This window comes from Leuresthes tenuis, unplaced genomic scaffold (assembly GCF_036924035.1).
Source record: "Leuresthes tenuis unplaced genomic scaffold, fLeuTen1.0.hap1 SCAF_16, whole genome shotgun sequence".
NCBI lineage: Eukaryota > Metazoa > Chordata > Actinopteri > Atheriniformes > Atherinopsidae > Leuresthes > Leuresthes tenuis.
This window is the reverse complement of record NW_027325370.1, coordinates 7,587,007-7,607,449: the sequence shown is the minus strand read 5'-3', so window position 1 is coordinate 7,607,449 and position 20,443 is coordinate 7,587,007. Positions and strand designations below refer to the sequence as shown.

The 20,443-nt window shown below is 40.0% G+C and overlaps 1 protein-coding gene across 5 annotated transcripts in view; it reads right to left on the bottom strand.

Annotated features, from left to right (window-relative positions):
- The window catches only part of arhgef25a (Rho guanine nucleotide exchange factor (GEF) 25a), a 46,392-nt gene that overhangs the window by 5,716 nt on the left and 20,233 nt on the right, over positions 1 to 20,443 (bottom strand). For all 5 annotated transcript variants that reach the window (XM_072366467.1, XM_072366468.1, XM_072366465.1 and 2 more), the window contains 8 exons: positions 9,859 to 10,166; positions 9,198 to 9,308; positions 5,468 to 5,592; positions 3,620 to 3,686; positions 3,113 to 3,216; positions 2,844 to 2,913; positions 803 to 892; positions 345 to 437 (listed from right to left, as the gene is read on the bottom strand). In XM_072366467.1, the coding sequence (XP_072222568.1) occupies positions 345 to 437; positions 803 to 892; positions 2,844 to 2,913; positions 3,113 to 3,216; positions 3,620 to 3,686; positions 5,468 to 5,592; positions 9,198 to 9,308; positions 9,859 to 10,166 (968 nt within the window). The remainder of the gene's footprint in view (positions 1 to 344; positions 438 to 802; positions 893 to 2,843; positions 2,914 to 3,112; positions 3,217 to 3,619; positions 3,687 to 5,467; positions 5,593 to 9,197; positions 9,309 to 9,858; positions 10,167 to 20,443) is intronic.

Sequence of the window (20,443 nt, the reverse complement as noted above, 5' to 3'; positions counted from 1 at the left end):
TTATGGGTGTTGAACTCACCTTTCATTAGAGTGCTAAAGGGCAAAGTTTTAAATTCAGCCAAAGTTTTATACCAGGAATGTAATTTTATGATCACCTTCAAAGACTTGTACATAATATTGTTTAAATCCTCTTGTAGGAAGGGAGTCTAATTGTGTAATTTGCCTCTTCGACTCTGACAAAAAATTGCCTGAGCAGACATTTAGTGTGTGTCATGAGTGTTCATGCACACAGGGTGTTTACATGAGCTTATATGTTTACAACTCCACGGCAGACGCTGCTGCAAAGTATGATGTGTATAGGTGCTGGTGTGTGGTCAGCAGCACAGCCGTGTTCCATTTTTCACCTTGAGCAGAAGCTGGTACTTCATGATCCTCTGGACAGGTTTGATGAGTAGGTCATTGAGCTGCAGCCGGTGACCCAGCTGCTGCCGAAGCTCCTGACAGCGGAGACAGACACAACAGACACCAGTCAACATGACAGCCACAGCACAAAACACAGCATCCAATGGCTCCTATAATCACCCTAAGACAATAAAGTGTGAGGATTATACTGTATATGACCATTTGTCTTGTGTTTACTGTCAATGAAAATGAAGTGGCAGCTCAAAGCAATCAGCACGGCTATGTATTATGTCTACTGTAATGATACACATTGAGACAGGCATGCATACTCTTTTTAACGCCTTTTTAACCTGTCTTGAGAAGCAGGTGACTGCTGGTCAGACAAAACTTCCACTAAAAACAGACTACATATTGTTTGCTTTAAAAATGGTTAAAAAGGTAGATGTTGAACATTTCTCACCTCAAAATAAGTCTCAATATACTCTGAGACGATGTGTTCCGACTTGGGCTTGTTCTGACAGTACACAACATACATATGTAGGCGCCTCTCCTGCAACACAAGCCAAACAAGCATCACGTCACAAAATCCTTTTGTTACAAATTAGCAAAAGCTGCGGTGACTCTGAGTGTAAAATGCAGAAAGATTAGATAAAATACAACATCAAAACCAAAAACCCATCACACATAACTAAATTCTAAATGTCAACGTTGCAGAAAACACAGCAACACGACATATCAGGAAATATATTCTCATTCATCTTAACGATTGTGTTTCTCTCTTTTGTCTTTGGTTATGTTTTTACAAAATCCTTTGCTCAGTGAAATGTCTTGGTGGTCTGTTAAATTGATCATGTTTCCTGAGATGTTGTATTAATAAGCCAACCCTCATTTGCAGATTTGTTCTGTAAAATGTGGTGTTTTTTCACTGTGCTGATGTGTTTTCTGTTTCAGTTTTGTAAAATATTTTTCTATTCCGTTATAACATGACAGAGTTCCTTTATTCGTTATGATTTGTGACATGTTGTGTATGTCTTTTCATTGTGGTATTTTTGGTTTTGTTGCTGTACCACAATAGCAAACACGAAAATACCTTAATGCAAGCTTCAATGTGAGAAAAAAGCATCTTTGATATCATTACAAGTACACGTAAATGCCCCTGAAAGTGAGCAAAAGAAACCGCTCTCAGTGTGTAGTTTCTCTGGTTGCTGTTTGGGATGAAAAGAAGCAGAGCAATAATGATTTGTCTCAGAGTGCAGTGCCTTTGATGCTGACTCTGTCTGGTAGCGCCTACTCTTCTGTGACTAATTGGCATGGGAGTGAAGATGTGGCAGTTCTGAGAGAACTAATGGATCTACATGTAAATGAGCATCAGGTTATGTATAATTTACTCAGGTTACTCACAGTGTAACCAGAGCCTTTGACAGCCTATCGATATGAGACTGCACCTAGCAACAGGCTGCGTGGCTCTGTAACCTGGGACAACATGTATGGACAACATGTAGCAATCCAGACAGCCACTGCTGAAATATGAGGGAGACTGCTGTCTGTGTCTAGCAACCCTGTGTAGCACTGTGTTCATATGCGTTTACACGTTGCATGTGTGTGAGCACACATGTTGCATCTTGGTGACACAATTCTTGTTAAAAGCGAATTGAGCTTTCTGCTTTTCATTAGGACCATGTTCCCAATCTGCTTGTTTTAACTGTTTGACACCATACTTAGATTTGGTTACAAGTTTCTTTTTTCTCCCACAGGCTTTTTAAGTTAGACTTTCCAGTGGGCCGAGCCTCGTTGGATGTTGAAAGAGCTGTGATAAGGGAGAGTGAATATAGCAAAAAACAGAGTTTTTTTACTTAATTACTCTTAAACAAGAAGCAAAGCCAAGCCGGTCAAGTTACCCATCGTGTCTACCTATTCTGCATGTGCCACCACTTAACCAATATAAATAAATCTAATTTTGCTCCCCGGATAAGTCCTGGGTGACCCTATACTCTATGTTTCTATTCAGTTCCAAGAACAATATAGCTAACCATGAATTTTTTGCTGCACATGTTTTTGCTTCGTTTTCAAACAGGCATATGTAGGAAGAAGTAGGTCAGAGTTTTGGCTTGAAAAAAGCTTTTACATAAAAGAAACAGAGCCGAATATTTGTTTTTCATGTTGTTATTCTTGTTGCTTTCTCTGACTGCTCTGTGGTGTTTCCTGACCAATCCAGCCCAGATCAGCCAGTATGTGTGTGTGTGTGTGTGTGTGTGTGTGTGTGTGTATGTATTATCAGTGTGTGCGGTTGTAAAAACACAGCCCGACTGAGACGTATCAGTAACAGGGAAGTGGAAGGAGCTAAGCTGGCAGCTGAGAGAGGAGGAAAGAGCTACGGTATATAAACAGGAGCTCTGTGTGTTTTTGCCTTTTCTGTTTACCTTCATCCCAAACAACACAAGTAGGCATAGGCTGGTGTGCATGTTTAAGTGTGTGTCTGCCTGGATGGTAGTCATACTCACATGTTTAATAAAGAGCTGAGCCAGCCTCTCTGGCTCTGCCAAACTCTTCTCCAGCTCTCCCAGGAAGTAGCTAAGGGGAGAAAACACACACACACAAACACAATCACCCCCCCAAAGAGGAAGTTGAGATTTGCCTCCTGAACTTTTGTTCTTTTGTCTTCCACTCAGATAGAAACACACTACTATGCAGATCTTCTGTTTTCCTTTCACCTTATCTGCATTTGAAACACATTTCTCAAAAAATATGTTTTTACAAATAATGGACTCACTCTTTATGCCAGTCAAATATTTGATGAATGTTCCCAAAAACAATCTTGTCTTTTCCCTTCATGTCCTCTGGCACACCTCTAGAGCTCATTGTGGCCATGTAGCCCTGCAAGGAAGGACAGAGTTGCTGATGTTTGCCTGTTCATTCCATAAAAAAAATGTTCTTAGCAATACCACAAAGCTAAGTTGTTACACCAAAGAGCAGCAATAACACACCAGATATTACTGAGCTTTTATTATCTTTCAGATGGCTACAGTTCTTCTCTGAACCAAAATATCTGCTGTTATTTAAGGCAACAGGAGATTGAATGCCCTGCAACATAATACTCCTCAAGCTTATAATTCATAAAATCTGCTTAAGGCTGGAGACGGAGGGATAGAGGCAGACCAAAGTGTTAAGCAAAGTGGAGGGATTGTGATGATTAGGATTTAGAGCTCTCTTTGACAGACTGGCTGGATGACTGTGTCAGTACAGATTGTGTATTCTTAGCTGGCAGACTGAGTTTTACCTCCACTATGAGCCCCAGGTCTGCCACATAGTGCTTCTCTGTCTCAATAAGCTCCTGCAGTACATACCTGTGAAGACATCAATGAAAAAAGATTAGTATTAAGATTTAAACCCATAATAACACTTTTAAATAGCTTTTTCTTGTCACCTTTTCCAGAATAAGAATTAGAACACATTTCCATTTGATTTCAAATTCCTGAAAATAGCAACATTATTTGGTGAATTTGGTGAAAGTTAAAGGGAAAATAGAGACAGCATTCAGCTGGTGCACTTCCAATCAAAAAACTACAACGACTTTACAGAGCTTGCAAAGTTATTTAATTCAGCGAACAGCAGATCAGCTGAACACGCATAATATGCACTCCATGTTTTCAGTGACTTTCAACAGCGTCTTTAAGAACAAGGCTCAGATGCCAGAGTTTGAAATTAGCTTAAACCCTCCACTAACTGAAAGTAGCAGTAGAGGATTGTGAGAGGCTGAAAGCCCCAGCAAGTTCTGGTTGGGCACCTTAATTTAAAATTGTTATACCTCAGTTTCTGTGACAGTTATGCCAAGTGACTTAATATTTCCTTTAATATTTGTTCATATACTTTCGTCCATTAATACATATATTCCATTCCTGTGAACAAGAGACCTCTAGAAGAACTGGAGGGTATATCTATAATAAATTGGGATTATTTCCCTTTTTATCCATCTTCTGTCTTGGCAACCTGTCACAGGATAGATGGGATAGGCTCTAGCACAACCCATCCAACCACTCAACCGCATAAAAGATAAAGCAAGTATGGAAAATAAATGAGTGAATATTTGTCTCTTTTCTTTGCCTTTCTCTGTAGCCATTCTTCTGATCTAATCCAACCGTGTATTACTGGAGAGCCAAAAGAGTGCAGTGTCTTGGGACTAATTTCTGTATCTTCTGCTATTCTATGGGTTATCGTTAGTGTACAACAATGGGCAAAGCCAACCCTGTTGCTAAGCAACACTATCAAATGCACAGCCTGGGCTTTCATGTTTGATTTGTGACCTCACAGATAAAGTCAGATAAATTCAGAAAACATGCCTGTGACAACAGGCACACACCCTAGTCTCTTTATATTTTGTCAAAAATATTCACTTAAACTAAATAATGCATATCTTGAAGCTATGGTGATAGTGTGGCTCCTCTGTGTTGCTGGTTGAGGATGTGGGAGAACTTACCATTTAAAATTTGTTCCTTTATGAGCTTTGTTTTAACATCGGGTTTGTTGAGTCATAATAGAAAAAGAACCAGCAATATGTTAACTTTGATCATTTCAAGTGTCCCAGTCAGACACAACGCTTCCACTGAACCAGAATGCACAACTGCAAGACCTTAAAACTGAGGCAGCTGAATGCAATTCTGTCACCATTAATTCTAGCATTTACAGCTGTGTTTTTCCTAATGTGACACAGCCATACACTGCCTGTAAAAAAGGTTTATTCTGTCTTAATAAACAAATATTCTTGGATAATCCTCAGGATGACTTGGTTGTTCACAAGTAGGAATGTTGTTTTGAAACTGGAGTTTGTTTGTTCTTAATCTTGCAGAAAAATTAAAAAGATGTTTGTGACTTTGGCTGAATATATTGATGTATTCTAGACTGACATTTGGCACAGAGGATGTATCCAACATAATGACCATCAACCCGATCACTTTGTTTTTATACTCTTGTAACAACCAGCTGGAAAACATTTTCAGCAGCATTTGTGGTTAAATCCTCCCAGGACATTTGTTTTGAGAATACATGATGACAATATTGCAATGAGAATTGTTTTAAAAGGTTAATTACACTGAAGGTGTTTGAATGTCTGTACTGTTGAAACACTTACATGCTTTTCTCTAAGGCACTTTTTCTCTCCTCCTCAGTGTCAGCCACAGCTGACCATTGGCTGGAGGTGTCATCCATCAAGACCGACCCGCTGTCATCCGGCAGAACACTGGTGGACTGAGTGTCCTGTGGAGGCAGAGACAAGCAGGCAGAGAAATTGTTTATCGAAGGTCCGGGTAATGTGGATCATACCAGGAATAAAGCAAACAAAGAGAGATAAAGAGCAGGAGAGCAATGGTAATGATGCAGGTTGCCAAGGTGACTAAGGGGTGCAGACAGGCATAAGGAACAGAGATTGAAAGATAAAAAGATCAGAATCAGATTGCAGCTGTTAATGATCCAGGCTGAGCCACACATAAAAGAATGATGAAGAAATAGTTAGAGGGAGCAAAAGGCTCCACAGTTGTTGAAGACAAAACTATAAATGGTCTTGGTGGAGTTGTGGCTTCAAGGGAAGAGGCATACAACACAATAGTCACAGTGGCAATGCATTTCTGAAGTGTGAATCAATAAATTGTTTTGAAATTTGGGAATCAAATACATTTTCAAATGAATCAGACATGCCTTGTGGGGTTTTTTTTGCACCACTACTCCACACGCTTCAACATCTTTAAGTATGGTCTTCGTGGTTTCAGTGCACACAGGGTAAAACCAAGGTTACAGCAACCTAATCAATTGTGTTCTTGTGTTGTATACATGGCCTCCTTTCCATGCTTTTTCCTGGAATTGATATAATTTCCCGTGTGGGGCTTCCGGGCAAAGATAGAGTCATTGTGCACACTACGGTAAAGTCCTCAAAGACCACAACCACGACAATCAGTGGATTACCACATCATATCTACTCACAACCCTTAGTTTTTTATAACCTTGAATTTTTCTTACAATAAGTATAATTGGCTCTTATATGACTCACAACAATATGTCCATGAAATTGCATCTACTTATAAAGTTCTTTGTTGTATTTTAGGTCTTTTACTCAAGTCATGAATTGCCTCTTAACTTTCTCCTGACTAAGTAAACTTATAGAGGCAGATGTCTGTCTTCACATAAATCCCTTTGTCACCTTTTCCTAGTCAGGTAGAACCTAACCACCCTAAACACATACACAAAATGCAAACACTACAGAGATACTCCTAATCCATCTGACTCCCAAAGCAGACAGTTGCCTTATGGAGAAATAAACAGACAGGTGGCTAAACACACATACAAGCGAACGAAAAGAAGTAGAGGTCCTTCTCCTATTCTTCTCTGGTCTAGTCCAACTTGTTCACCTGCCATCTCTTTGATAAACTTGTTAGCGTCTACAAGTATTGAGCCTTCTGTTCAGTCACTGACAAGGCAAGAGACAAAGCAAAGCACAGAGACTGGTGTGTAGGGAGAGACAAAGAGGCTCCATGACGACCCTAACTCCCCCAGCTCGTCTTGCCCCACTAGGAGTGCTCCTTCCTGGCTGACAGGTCTCCCTGGCTCGCTGATTATTTCAAGATGTGTTGTGGCAAAGTCCACAGGAAAATTCTGGTCTCCCTCTGTTGTAAGTTTTGATTTTATACCCAGAGGTCTATGACAAAGAAAAAAAAACTGGCAACAACTTTAGAACATGCTTGGATCATACTTTTTTTATATATACTAACAAATAAATCAGTTTGGAGTTAAGTTGATGCAAAACATGAAACAGCGTGGGTTTAAGAAAGGTTCAAGCGTCAAATTTCACATAAAGGTACGAAAGCATTTCTATTCCAGGTCAAACAGACATTATCATATATAGTGTTTTCAGGGTCTACTCAAAAGTCTCCTACTTTTAGGGTGGAAATAATTGCATGGGCTCAGGAATATTTCTGAAAACCATTGTCAGGGGGTACAGTTACACAAATACATATCGAGATGCAAAGAAAAACTTGTGAACAAAATCGAGCAAAGAAGATGATACCGTCTCTGGGCCATGATCAATCTAAGATGGACTGAGTCAAAGTGAAAAACTGTCCAGAGGTCCGATTCATCAAGACATGAAATTCTCATTGAATTTTTTCTCCATTTTAGAAAAAAGCAACAATCTTGCTTGTTGGTTTTTCAAAATACTATGAAGTCAGTGAAAATAATTTTATACTTGTGTAATAAAGGTTTTAACAAATTAACAAATAACAAACGTAAAGTCTTAAATGAAGAGGTGAGGCAACACTGCTGATAATCTAAATATCAAATCTAAAATGAGTAACAAAAATATTTCTAAGTTTCAACATTTTCTGATATTTTTATCCTATTTTCTGATGAATAGTAGTTATATCTGATGTAATTCTATATTCTGGATCAAATTAAGATTATGTGGATACTTACTGAAAATTAGCAGGGGCAGACTATTCAGAAGGAACACCATACATCATACCCATGCATTTGAGCACAAAGCAAAGGTATGGTTTAGCTAAGGGCAAACAGAGCGATGTGATGTGATGTCTAAAGTCAAGTAAATTCCCCTGAATGATTTTGAAGAGATTTCAGAATAACAGCACCAATTCCTTTTTCCATTTAACGTATTCCATTTAGAGTTTTTTTTTTAATCGGAGGGTCGAGATGACAGAATAGTAAGGGTCTGTTTACTTTTTACACCACAGTTTGTTTGACTCCAAAGATGATTAAAAAATGTTCTACTATTCGAAAACCGTGGTGCACTGTGGTGAGATGGCACAACGTCTCTCCTTCTCTTTCTCGTTTTGGCTCTGCCTTAAAAGTCTAGCAGTAAAAACACCAAAGCACTGACCTCATCCCTCTGATGTAGTCACATTAATGCCTTTCAGTGTGCTGTGGAGAATGAAATTAGGATTTAAATGCTGAAGTGTTGATTCACAAACAGGAGACACCTCCACAGGCCTCAGATGTTGTCGTTTCATATTGACTGAGCTCAGGCACTGCTGATTAATGCAATATTTCTGCTTTTAAAGCGAGACTCAGTTTCTGGCAGACTTCCATTTCACAGCAAAAGGCACCCTACACTCAACTTGAGACGCTCCCTTCCCTCAAGCAACTGACTGCAAGAGTTTGATGGAGAAATGGAAACGTATGTGCTCACACAACGGTCTTTCATCACATCTGCCGTTTCATGTTTATCCATTTCCTATTCATCTCCAGGCATGTCCTTTTATAAGATGTCGAATCTGAGCCATGCATCACACGGATAGCTGTTAAACACTGCCTTCTGGTCCTGTGAGCATCAATCTGCTTTGAAAGAACCTTGTCTGCATTTAGGCTCCCTCACGTGTGTGTCCATGTATGTGCTGTGTATCTTTCTATATATGGAGTGATTGTGTGATTTGTGTGCATCTATATGGTGGAAAAAGGCAGCACTCCTTGCGTGTTTTTCTGCGATTGTTTTGCCTGATTACTGAGCTCCCCGGGCAGCGAGCTAGCACTTTCCACATCTGGCAGGAGGGCCATGAAGGCAAAGAGCACTGATGTGACCTCCCCACAAGGCTGGGTCATCACAGAGAGAATTATTGCTACTGCTCTCTGGAACTTTCTACTATAAACTGTCAACTAAAATGAACAAGTGGCAGATTTATTCTTCATAGTTTAAATCACATTAAAGTTTTATAGATAATAGATTCAGAAGATTACAACCTGCATTTACAAGCCAGTAGCAGACTTGGCTGTATGTTATTTCTATGTGATGCAATTAATATTTGATGACACGTACAGGTTAGACTCGAGTGTTACTTTTATAATATTTAAATCTTGCAGACCTGAGGATCTGGCAGAGATGTGCAACCAATCAGTGAGGCAGTTATGCAGCTGGGTGGCTGTAGTGAGGCTGGTGACAGGTCCTCAGGGCTTGCCAGGCCATCTTTCCACTCCTAGAACCCACACACATACACACACACACATTCATAGACACATATTAATAGAGTCAAAATGATACTATATCAACATGATTCACAGAGTCTGTTGAATGAGCATGCATTCAGGCATACAGAAACATGCACAGAAAACAGCAAAGGAGAGCACATGAGTCACATAACCTTGTGTCACGAGATATTGCAAACTGAGCCAGCAGAGTGGCAACTCTGCCACCTGACAAGATACTTCGAATGTAAAACCTGCACCTCTGCTGACATTCTTGAGCTACCTAAACAAGCTGTGGTTGTTCAGGACGTTGGCTACAATTTTTGTTTTTGTAAGACTGAAAATTTGCATGTTTACTTCAGAACCAGTTCCTGCAAAGGCCTTATTAGATGATGATGTAGGTTTAATTTTGGTCTCTAAGTTTACTTATGAGCTGGTTCTCTTTAAAGGTGTAAAATGAAACTTGAAGTATAGAGCCAGCATTCAAAGTCTTGTTTAATTACTTTATGTAACCAAGGGCAAAAAAGAACATCCTCGTTACAATTTTTACTTGCTTCTCACCAGTTCTCTGTGGGTGACGGGTAAAATGGTGAGAGTTTCGTCAGGCCTTGGGGGGCTGCCAAGATCTTGGCTCTGGCTGTGGGTCGGAAGAGGTGGAGGTTTTCCCTCGAGCTTTCGAACTTGGCGCTCTCCTTTGGCAGTGGATCCGGCGCTGAGTTTGCGGACAGGGTTTGTAAGCCACTTCTTCAGGGTGCTCACAGAGCGTCTGGAGCCTGGAGAGCTGGGGGCTGAACTGCCTGATGGCTGTGGGGGCAGTGATGCCACAGAGGTGGATATGCTGCCCTCGCTGCCGGCTGCCGAGTATGAGTCTGGAGTGAAAATACAGAGAGAGAAATCAATGTGAAGGTAGGCAGCTGCTAGATAAGGGCTAGCTGCGTCACAGGGCAGAGTACGCTCTCAGCATTCAGACCTCAGTAAATCAATGAATTAGGGCTAAAACAAAAGTGCAAAAAGAAAATTTTGCTTAAGTCATGATAAAACTTGAGAAACAAGTAGGTGAGGGCAAAAGTGCGGGTGAGAAGAAAGAAAAAGTAAAGAAAGAAATCAAAACAAAGAGTGCATATATAAAGAGGCTTCCTCTTCAAACACAGCTGTTCAGCTGTGCAGCAGCACCATAAAAGTCTTACTGTTCTATCTATGTCAAGCAGGTTTTTTTTTTTTTTTAATACTGAGCTGTGCATTTGTGCATGTCCTCATCACATGATCACACTCTGATGAAAGAAAGCAGGGATCAGGATGGCTGACATTTGGTATGAAAAGTACTCCGGAGCATTTTTGTAGTTTGTCTACTGCACAGCAATGTCAAAAGGACATGGGAAGTGAGCTGGAGGACCGGACATCCACTTTAATCCTTTGTAGAGGGGGGGTCCTTGCCTGGGACTGTTTGTTTTTTCTGAATTGTCCTCAATTCCCATCCTGCTGCATTCCCCCAACCTATCGCTCCTTCCTTCAGTCTTCCTCAGTCCTGAGCTCTTCTTCTAAACTTTGTGTCGGGAGTTTAATCTGTTCAATCACAGTACAGTCATGTTTGTCATCCATCCTTAAGCCCTACACCTCTGACCCTTAATCACCACTCATCTACAGCTGAAGAATCTCTCTGTCATGCTACAACCCACAACCTTGACTCATTATTGTTCAAATGCAGCAGTCATTTTTTCCCCAACTCTGTGAGCAGCATATGACACAGTTGATGGAAGAACTAAATAGCTCACCTTTAGATTTAGATAAAAGCACATGGAGTTTCTAACAGTGTGTGAATTTATTACACATTTGTTTATAAGAAGATGACACAGGGTTTATTATGTGAGCCACAGAGGGAGATCTTATCACAGCTCTTAGCAGTTAGTCCCAGACTGTAGACACAACACAGTCCATTGAGTGAGCAAGAATTAATTCAAAATCCTCCTCAAGGTCCTTACTAAAAGAGACAGCATTTTTTACTTCAAGCCACGCACAATTTTTCTCTATGACATATAATATTGGCCACAGTGTTGATCAATGAAAAGTCATTTTTTACACTGCACTACATTAAATCGAGTGTTTCCCTGAAAACTCATGCCTGTCAGTGTACAAATATATGGGTTAAATAGATCATTTGTGGATTCAAGATGCAAAACAGCTGGAATATTTTTCATACCAGAAACAACAATTTCCTCTCATTTTCCCCTGGCTTGTCTCACAAGCATTGCGGTATCATGTGTGTGCTCTTGGGGTGACTAGTTGGCCCGTACTTCCCTCTACAAATCCTTAACTCCCTCATAAGACTGGAGACTGTTCGGGAGACCTGAGCCAGGCAGGATGGAGAGCTGAGCAAAGAGAAAAGACAAGGAATACAAGTGGGTATGAAGTGAAAAAATAAAGAGAAGAAGGGAAATCATGAAAACATCTGAAAGCTTTGTATTCATGATTGAACATGCAAAAAAAAAAAAAAAAACATAGACCATCTGTGAGGGTTGCCACAAAGGGAGATGAAAGGATGGAAAAATGATGGTGAGGCCATGTTACACTGAGCAACCCCCATCCCCAGGTTCTCTGACCTCTGACAAGGCCCAGACCTGGAGGTTTGTGTTTCCCAGAGTTCCCTGCTGAGGTTAGTGTTTAAGGGTCAAAATGTACAGATATACCCAGTAACACAACTCTCCCCAGACATTAGCTGGAAAAAAAAAAGATGGAAAAAGAGAGACTGACACCATCTCAATGCCTGGAAGCAGTTCATTTGTATGTAGCACAGCTTTGTGATTAAAAACTGTGCAATCATGAAATGGTTCTGTCAAATGGGCATATTTTCCCATCACAGAGCATGCATGGTTTGCAGATGTAATGACATCCATCACTATGGCAGCTCAAGATATAATTGTGCATGCAGTATGGGTAAATTTCCCTATTGACCCTGGCAAGTTTGATTTCTGTATTCTCAGTGCAAGCTGTCACAGTGACATCTATTACATATTTTTCACAGTAACAGTGAAAACTGACACAAAAGACGATAGTGAGTCTCCCTTCAGAGAGACATACCTTCGCTCTCCCTACACATTGCAAAATAAGTACCGTTAATACTGTTATATATGAGCAAATTGAGAAAAAATGTCCCTCTATCCCTACTTATGATGCACGCTGACAATTGCACGATGATATTAATCTCCACAATGGTGGTGCTAAGAAAAGATTTTGTTAATGCAACTTGACTGTTGTTTCGGTGCTTATGATAATTAACAGTTGATGGCATGCAGTAGTGGGACTGCATTAAGCTGGCCCAATCTGTGGCGATTTGTTAATGCTGGGCTTTCACCAGTCGCCCACTCACTGTCTGAAAGGCTCACCGCCTGCTTTGGTGGGAGGCTCATCCAAAAGTGCTGCACTGTGTAACTCTAGAGCCAAAGTGAGTATCTGCTCTAAAGTAGTTCCAGATATTTTCCTGATGTTCACTCTACTGAAATCCGATCGTCTCATCAGTGCAACACAAAACAGTCTGATCATCTGTCAGGATTTGAATTTGTACAGTTTAACAATATCTGTACTAATACGTACCAACTTTTCTTGCAGTATATCTACTCTGTTTCACTGCCCTATTAATTTCAAGGCTCCAAATAACCCCTTTCAATCAATAAATTAGCACAAATCTACAGAAATGTGTGAACATGGAATTACTTCAACATACTGTAACAAAATAAAGGGGGGAAAAGTTTATGTTTGATAATTGTTGCATAAAAATTGACTGAAGCAATTAATCTAGTTAACTGTAACTGTATCAGAATTGTTTCCTATTAATTAAACAGATTAATCCAGATATTATTGGCCTATACACCCCTAATGTCTATATTTTTAATGTGGGTTTCAAAGAACCTTCTCCACCAAAGTTAACTCAGCTGCAGCTGAATAGAATTATTCAGAGCTTTTCTCTAGCCATCATGTGTTACGGAATAATGTTTGATACTATGTTCTCATGAAGATTGTAACAGTTTGGTCCGTGGCTGAATCTAAGAAATCTCATTCAGCTACTTTTTATTGATCAGGTGATAAGTGAGTGCTGCTGAGCCAACAAATCAGTCTAAAAGCGCTGGCTGTAATGGAGCAGACTTGTTCACAGCCCCTCAGCTGTGGAGCTCTATGTCAATTCTATGGCCTCTCAGGACCACAGGCAATTTAGACATTACTGCACTTCACCAATAAACACATACATGCAGGCTCCACTAAACTTGCATGTGCACACAAATTGCAAAAGCACATTTTTCCATAGCCCTGATGGGTGCATGACTGCAGACTGTTCAACTGAGATGCTTCCAGTTAGATCTGTCTGTCAGTCAAAAACACACAACACATTAGAGGCAGGCATCCTGCTGGTCACACAGCAGCAAACATGTCAAAAATCCAGCTGAGTCTACAAGAGAGCTGCCAATCAATGCCAGCACCTCACACAATCACAATGCTAGGAAAGCATGGTGGTCTGAATACAGGTCTGCTTGCATGATTGCTGAAAAACTCTCAACAATATACCATGCTTACTTTCTCTATTCTGTCTCTCTCATCCTTCGCCCTCTCATCCTGAGGCAGTCTAGATTCTGCTGCTATATTACATTTCACCCACTCTGAAGAAATGGACACGCTGCTCATCAACCAGGAGGACACAATCTGCACTCAGGTACTCAGATGTGCAAACTGAAAGACCTCAGAGGCCACGAGGCACTTAGTGCCTTCAGCACATGACCGGAAACCTTCCAGCTTTTATCTATCACAAAGCGTTTTGCAATAGCCTATACTATTTAACATCTCACTCTGCACTGATCCTCAGTCCCAGACTTTTTGTCTAATATCTCTGGTTCTCAAAACCTTTTTAATTTCATCCTGTTGGCCCCTGGCTGGTTTATGGGTATTTTATTTGCGCTGCTGCTGATTTATGAATCCTGGCACATGGTTTTCTTTTTTTTTTTCAGTTCTCCTCTTCCTTTCCTTTACATCACCTCCATCTGCCACCCTCTTTTGCACTCTCACCCTCTTCATCTCTGTGCACTGCAGCACTTTTCAGATTGCAACTGGGTCCTGCCCTGGGTTCAGGACACACATCTCCCTCCACTGATGCAATGCCCTCTTCTGCTCTCCCCCAAAGCTGCTGAGACCAACACAACTTCGACATACAAAACCATCTGGCAGAGAAAACAGTGACATGGGAGAAAAGGGAAAAGTATTTTGGAAAATCTCCTTCTTTTCCAGTTTTTCAGTAAGACTTGAACAACTGAATATAGGATCCTAGAAATTATTTGAAACTACCAAGTCGAAACATCTTTCAGGGAATGTGAATTTAGGTAATCGTCAGAAAGACGGTGAACCTGTGAGACTAGCTGATGGGAAAAGCAGAGATTCTTTATGCTTTAGACAAGCAGTGAAAAAAAAGCTTAAGTAGGAGGGAGGTCAACACATGCCAGTATGAGAGAAGAAAAAAAGAGAAGGGGTAGGGAAGTAATGCATTTCTGATTGTATTAAAAAAAACACAGACATGGGTACAACAGCACAAGTGTTGTTGTCCTTGTGCTTGCCATATGCAAGTGTGTATGTGTCCACAAAGTCACACATTGCAGTCAGTCAGTGATTTCCTGTCCTTTTACTGACCTACTTTACGCAGACACACACACACACACTCACTGGTGTACCTCCAGAAGCACAGGAGGAAATACGTGGTAGACGCATCAAGCGACACACAAATAAGTCATCAGGGTCGGTTTCCTGCTGTCAGCACTCGCAGACAGAATCGGTGGCATATTTTTCATCAGAGTACGGCAAAAAAGGCACCAGGGAAATGTGCCTGAAAATTTTATACTGGCATTAATCTCGTTCTCTCCATAATGATGTGAAAATGTGTTTCACACACTTCTTTCCAGATGAGAGCTGGTAGAACGACTTAAAATGATAGACTCATCTAAACCATGATTAGTGCCACTGACAAAGTCGGGTCAACATGAGAAATTAATGCATTTTCACTTGTTGAAGGTTGTGTATTTACATCAGTTGCTGCTTCCTACTGAAATAAAAAAAATTTTCAGAGTTTTCAATCATTCCACCAGCACCGAATTTGCATCTGAATGGGATCTTACTTCATGGTAAAAAAGAGGATGCACATTGAAAGAAGAAAAGCTGAAGGTAAATCAATTGCTTCATTCGGTAACAAGCAAATAATCTAAGTTTGCCCAAATGGACAAAGTTTAACTTTCAAGTTAATTGACTCCATAAAAGTACATTGCCATCACCAAACCATAAAACTGAATGAGATTCACACAAAAAGAGTACTTTATTTACAGTGCGTCAGCAACAGTGGGTAGAAACTATCTCACCACAAGCACTGGTTTTCTTCAGGCTCCTCGCAGCGAGAGACTGGAACTATGTTTGTGGTTACTCTGCCTGAAAACTCAAGACATTCCTCAAGAACCATTTGAAAAGAGCTCCTGGCACCCTCTGCCTTTATTAAGCTATTGTAAGCTATAAAAAACTAAACTCACACATGTGAAGTAAGTCCACACTAATCCTTCTCACTCTGAATCTGATTTAATAACATTTGAATATAGTGAGATCAGCAGCTATATAGAGATGCACAACATCTACTAATCATTATTTACTTATTTCATCACAGGCAAATCACAGTGATTGAGAGCTGCATTTTCCCTGAGCTATTAAGAATGGTCAAATTTAAAGCAGGAGATGAGAAAACATCCTGACTTGTAGTCTCTAAAAGGGGAGTATATTATCAAAAACTTCATTGTCAGAAAAATGGGATTGGTACAAGCTATTCAATACCCAGTTGTTAAAAAATGTATACAGACACTTTAATTTATGTGTCTGATTTCATTAACTAATAAATGAATAAATTAATGAATATGCAAGAAATAAAGTTTGTCAAAAAGCACAAGTCGGACTCAATAGCCGAAAGACAGAATTCAGAACTTAGAAACTTGGTTCAAAGTAAATATTTCAGTTCTATAAATCAATTCATAGAACTTTCATTTTTTTCTGAACCATACCTAAGAGGTGACAAAGTAACTGAGATTTGAGGTTAAGCTCTCAATTTACTGGGCAGTCTATGTCCTTAGCTTTATTCAAAGCCATTAACTGACAATGAGAGCTGTATCCCTACTATGAAAGCAATGACAAAGAGAGCTGACATTAGTTTTCTCCACAGTTGTGGCAAGATCTTGTCTCCACAGATTGGATATCTCGGATGGGCTCCTCCAAATTTGAGGTCGTCCAGGCAACAGATGCTAAAGATGCTCCATGGCCACCTCCTTCTATCCCTGATATAGTTGGAGTAAGTTGCTGGGGACAAGGAGACCTGGTCTCTTGTGCTTCCTCTTTTACTACCCTGACATTCAAGATGTTATGTTTTACAAGTATGTTTAGAAATATGAACAATGGTTATTTAAACTTTTACAAGAATTCGACAATGGTCACTTTTCATTATGAGGTATTTCCACACTCTTGTGGAGCTTTTAGGGACATCATGAATCAAAGAATGAATAGTTCCCTTTTAATCCAATTTATGTGTAAAATCAGTGTAGGATATTTAGAATAAGCTACCTCCTTCACAAACACAGAACATAACTGACTGACTGTGTCACTGTGTGTCTGAATAATGCTTTTGAACAATTCTGAAATTACGGTCAATCAATAGGGAGCAATGAGGGGGTCAAAATCTGTCTTTGTCAGTGTGACAACAAAAGGGGTGTTTTTGCAGCTTTTTTTTTGTCTAAAATTATTTAGGTTTGAGTTAATGCTTTTGTGTCTATAGGCCAAAGAATACAAAAGTCACATGTATTTTTCATATCAATTTTCATTGTCAATTAGGAAATTCATGCTGATACGTTATAATTGTTGCTAACTTAAGTTACCACACAAATGTAGAAGTATAAGATTTGTCTGTAAAATATTGTGGAGCAGATGCATAAACAGCCTAAAATGTTAATACTCTTCAAAGAAAACTCATTTTATGAGATGAGTGCTTTGCTGTTTACCTAACCATCAGCTACACATACAGCCAAACAAGAAAAGTGGTATTTCTGTTTGATTTGCAAACTTTTATAAAAAGGTCTACAAAAAAAATGCAGGATGACCATACACTTGCATGACCTTGCAGTGCCAACATGGTACAATGTTTCAGAGTACCCTTGTCCATATCGGCTTGTGTGTGTGTATGTATCTGTATCCAGATCATCACAGCGATGATCAACATTGCTCCTTTTTCCTCTTCAGCAGCAGACAGCACACACTCTTGATTGATCATCAATATGATCAACTGTGCACACACACACACACACACACACACACACACACACACACACACACACACACACACTAAAAAAAAAAAATAAAATAAGAGAATGACAGATTCATACTTGTATTTAGGGGTAAACAAGACTGCCATTAAGCCTGAGGTGGCTGAGAATACTGACCAAATTAAAAGCGATTGTGATTTTGCATGGCAGCTGTGGCAGTCCCAGTCAAGAGGCCCACAAGCAGAGATGGCGACAGAGTTTCACTGCCTGCTGGGCTGGTCGGATGCCTCTCATCCTGGCCCCAGTCTGCCTGACAGCTCTAGTCCTCTCAGCTCTGGCCTTTTGCTGTTTTTCAAACTGACTGTGTACAAGATCACAATTGTGAACTGCAAGAATTGCTGAAACCCCGCAATTAAACCAGCTCTCTATCTCTCATTCTGATCTGGTACACTGTTTTGGCCTGCAGATGTAAAGACGTGCTGGTATATTGGTTCTCGGTCAAGATTTGATGGTGTTTCCAGACACATTTTCTCATTCTTTTCCCTAACTCTACACTTGTCCTCACTCTCATTGCCATAGCAACTAAACCCAGAAGAAGAGGGAGTGAGGGACAGCCACACAAGAGATTAGCCATCAGAAAGAAATCAACCTACACATGTGGGCACATGCACTTAATCATGTTATACATAGCAAGACACGCATGCCTGCCTGTGGCACACAATTAGCATAGATTTGCATGGATGACCATGCAGTAACACGGCACAAAATGCTGTCAGGTCTTGTGGTTATTTGTAAAACAATGCCGTGCACACAAAGGAAGCCTCTGAAAACCTCATTCCATATTCAAGAAAACCATCTGCACCTGTCAGCCTTTGTCTGTTTCAGATCAGATCCTCTCCATATAGCCATTCTGATGACGCTTTATGAATACACAAAATCCATTCAAGTGTAACCGAGTGACCTAAGGCTCAGCCCCACTTGCACTGCCTTGTCCACATCCATGCACAGTTTTAACCCTCTAACGGACTTTCAGTTCTTTGTAGGTTAATCAGATTTAGTAATTACAGAAAAACAGACACTAAAGTAAAAGTATGAATGACAGTTTAAAGCTATTTCATCCTAATTCCAAACTAAACTGTCTTGTTAGGAAAACCTAAAATGACAGCAATTTTCATCAAGGAGGTGATGTTCCTAACTCTTCAGTTCTAATATTTTCACAGCTGTACTTTCTGCAACTGTATTGAGTTAAGCAGATACAAAACAATATAAATAGATAGTAAAGATTTGGGGGGACAAATTAGCGTTGATTAGATGGCTGATAACAAAGATGCTGACAGGAAAAAAAGACAGAAACATACGTCAACCAAGGGACAGTTGTATTGTCTTATCGACAGATCCACCAATGCAGCTTTTTAACCTTAACTATTAGCTGTAACAGACTAGCTGCGAGCTATCTGTGATCTGAAAGCTTGTGTCTATGGAAACAATCAATGGTGCCTGCAGATAAGTGACAATCACTGTGTCATCTGCTGGTAAAGAAGAGGAAAACAGATCCATTTGTAGTTTGCCAACAACAAAGTGAGCCAGCAGAAGACAAGGGGAAAGGTTGAAGACTACAGAAACCCTGTGGAAATGTTTTGCTATTGTTGTTACCACTAAATTTCCCTGCATAAACCACAATAACTTCCTTTAACATTATTAAACAACACAGAAGGTTTCTACTGGAGAGAACACAGCCAAAAAGTCAAATTAGAATAAATAGCAGAGTACAATGTGATTTAATGATGCTTAAGTTACTCTGGACACTTGTGCAATTGAGAAATCAAGAATTTGTAGTACTCTCCTCTAGTCATAAAGAGACAAACACGAGGCACAAATTAGACCAGAAGACAACACATACTCTATACAGTAAACTGATCCTCTATCTATACAGTTAAAGCACAATCAAATGGCTAAGGCCTGCCTTCAACAAAGCTCCCTCAAATGCAGGTTGGGCCCTTATAGGTAACATTTCCTTTATAAATGTATTAAAAACAAAGACGTCCTTTTTTTTTGAGGATCAAATAACATGAAAGTAACATGCTCAGCTTCTAATCACTGAAGTCAAGCTTAAGCAACAAGAAAGGGCTCACAATATTGTCATTTCCCGTTGTTTGCTTTGCTTTGTGCTCTGTTTTGGAAAGTTTCTCAGTGAGGCCTCTGTCAAGTTTTCCCTGTGGAGAACTCCAAAACAGAGCAGCAAAAATCAGAAGTTCTTTCCCTCACCGACAGCCAGACAATTCTTTGTAATAGTTGTAGTCAGCCTGTTGCTAAGACTTACAGATAAGGTGATACACTAAGCACATTTCTATGACACAAGAAAAAATTCAATTATTGTGTTAGTCTGACCAAAACCAAATTTCAAAAACACATGCAAACATGTTAGTCAAAACACTCATAGCTGGACTGACACACTCTAATAATGTGGATGGGGTCAAATCCCCCCTGCATGTATTCACTTAAGTAGACTGAACTAGGCCTAGGTACCCCACAGAAGCGCCAAAGTTCCATTGTTTTGCATCTTTTTATTTCCACAGTAAAGCATAGGTGTAATTTACTCATTCATTGGTTTTTCACATCTGTTTCAATATATCAAGGGTCACAGGGGGTCTGGAGCCCAGTCAAGAGTGAGACAAACAACCATGCACACTGACACTCTCTTAGGGTCAATATAGAATCACCAGTCAACCTAACATGCACTTTTTTGGACTGTGGAAGGAAAACGGAGTATATGGAGAGAACCCATCCATTCATGGGGTGAACATGCAAACTCCACACAAAAAAGGCCAGTT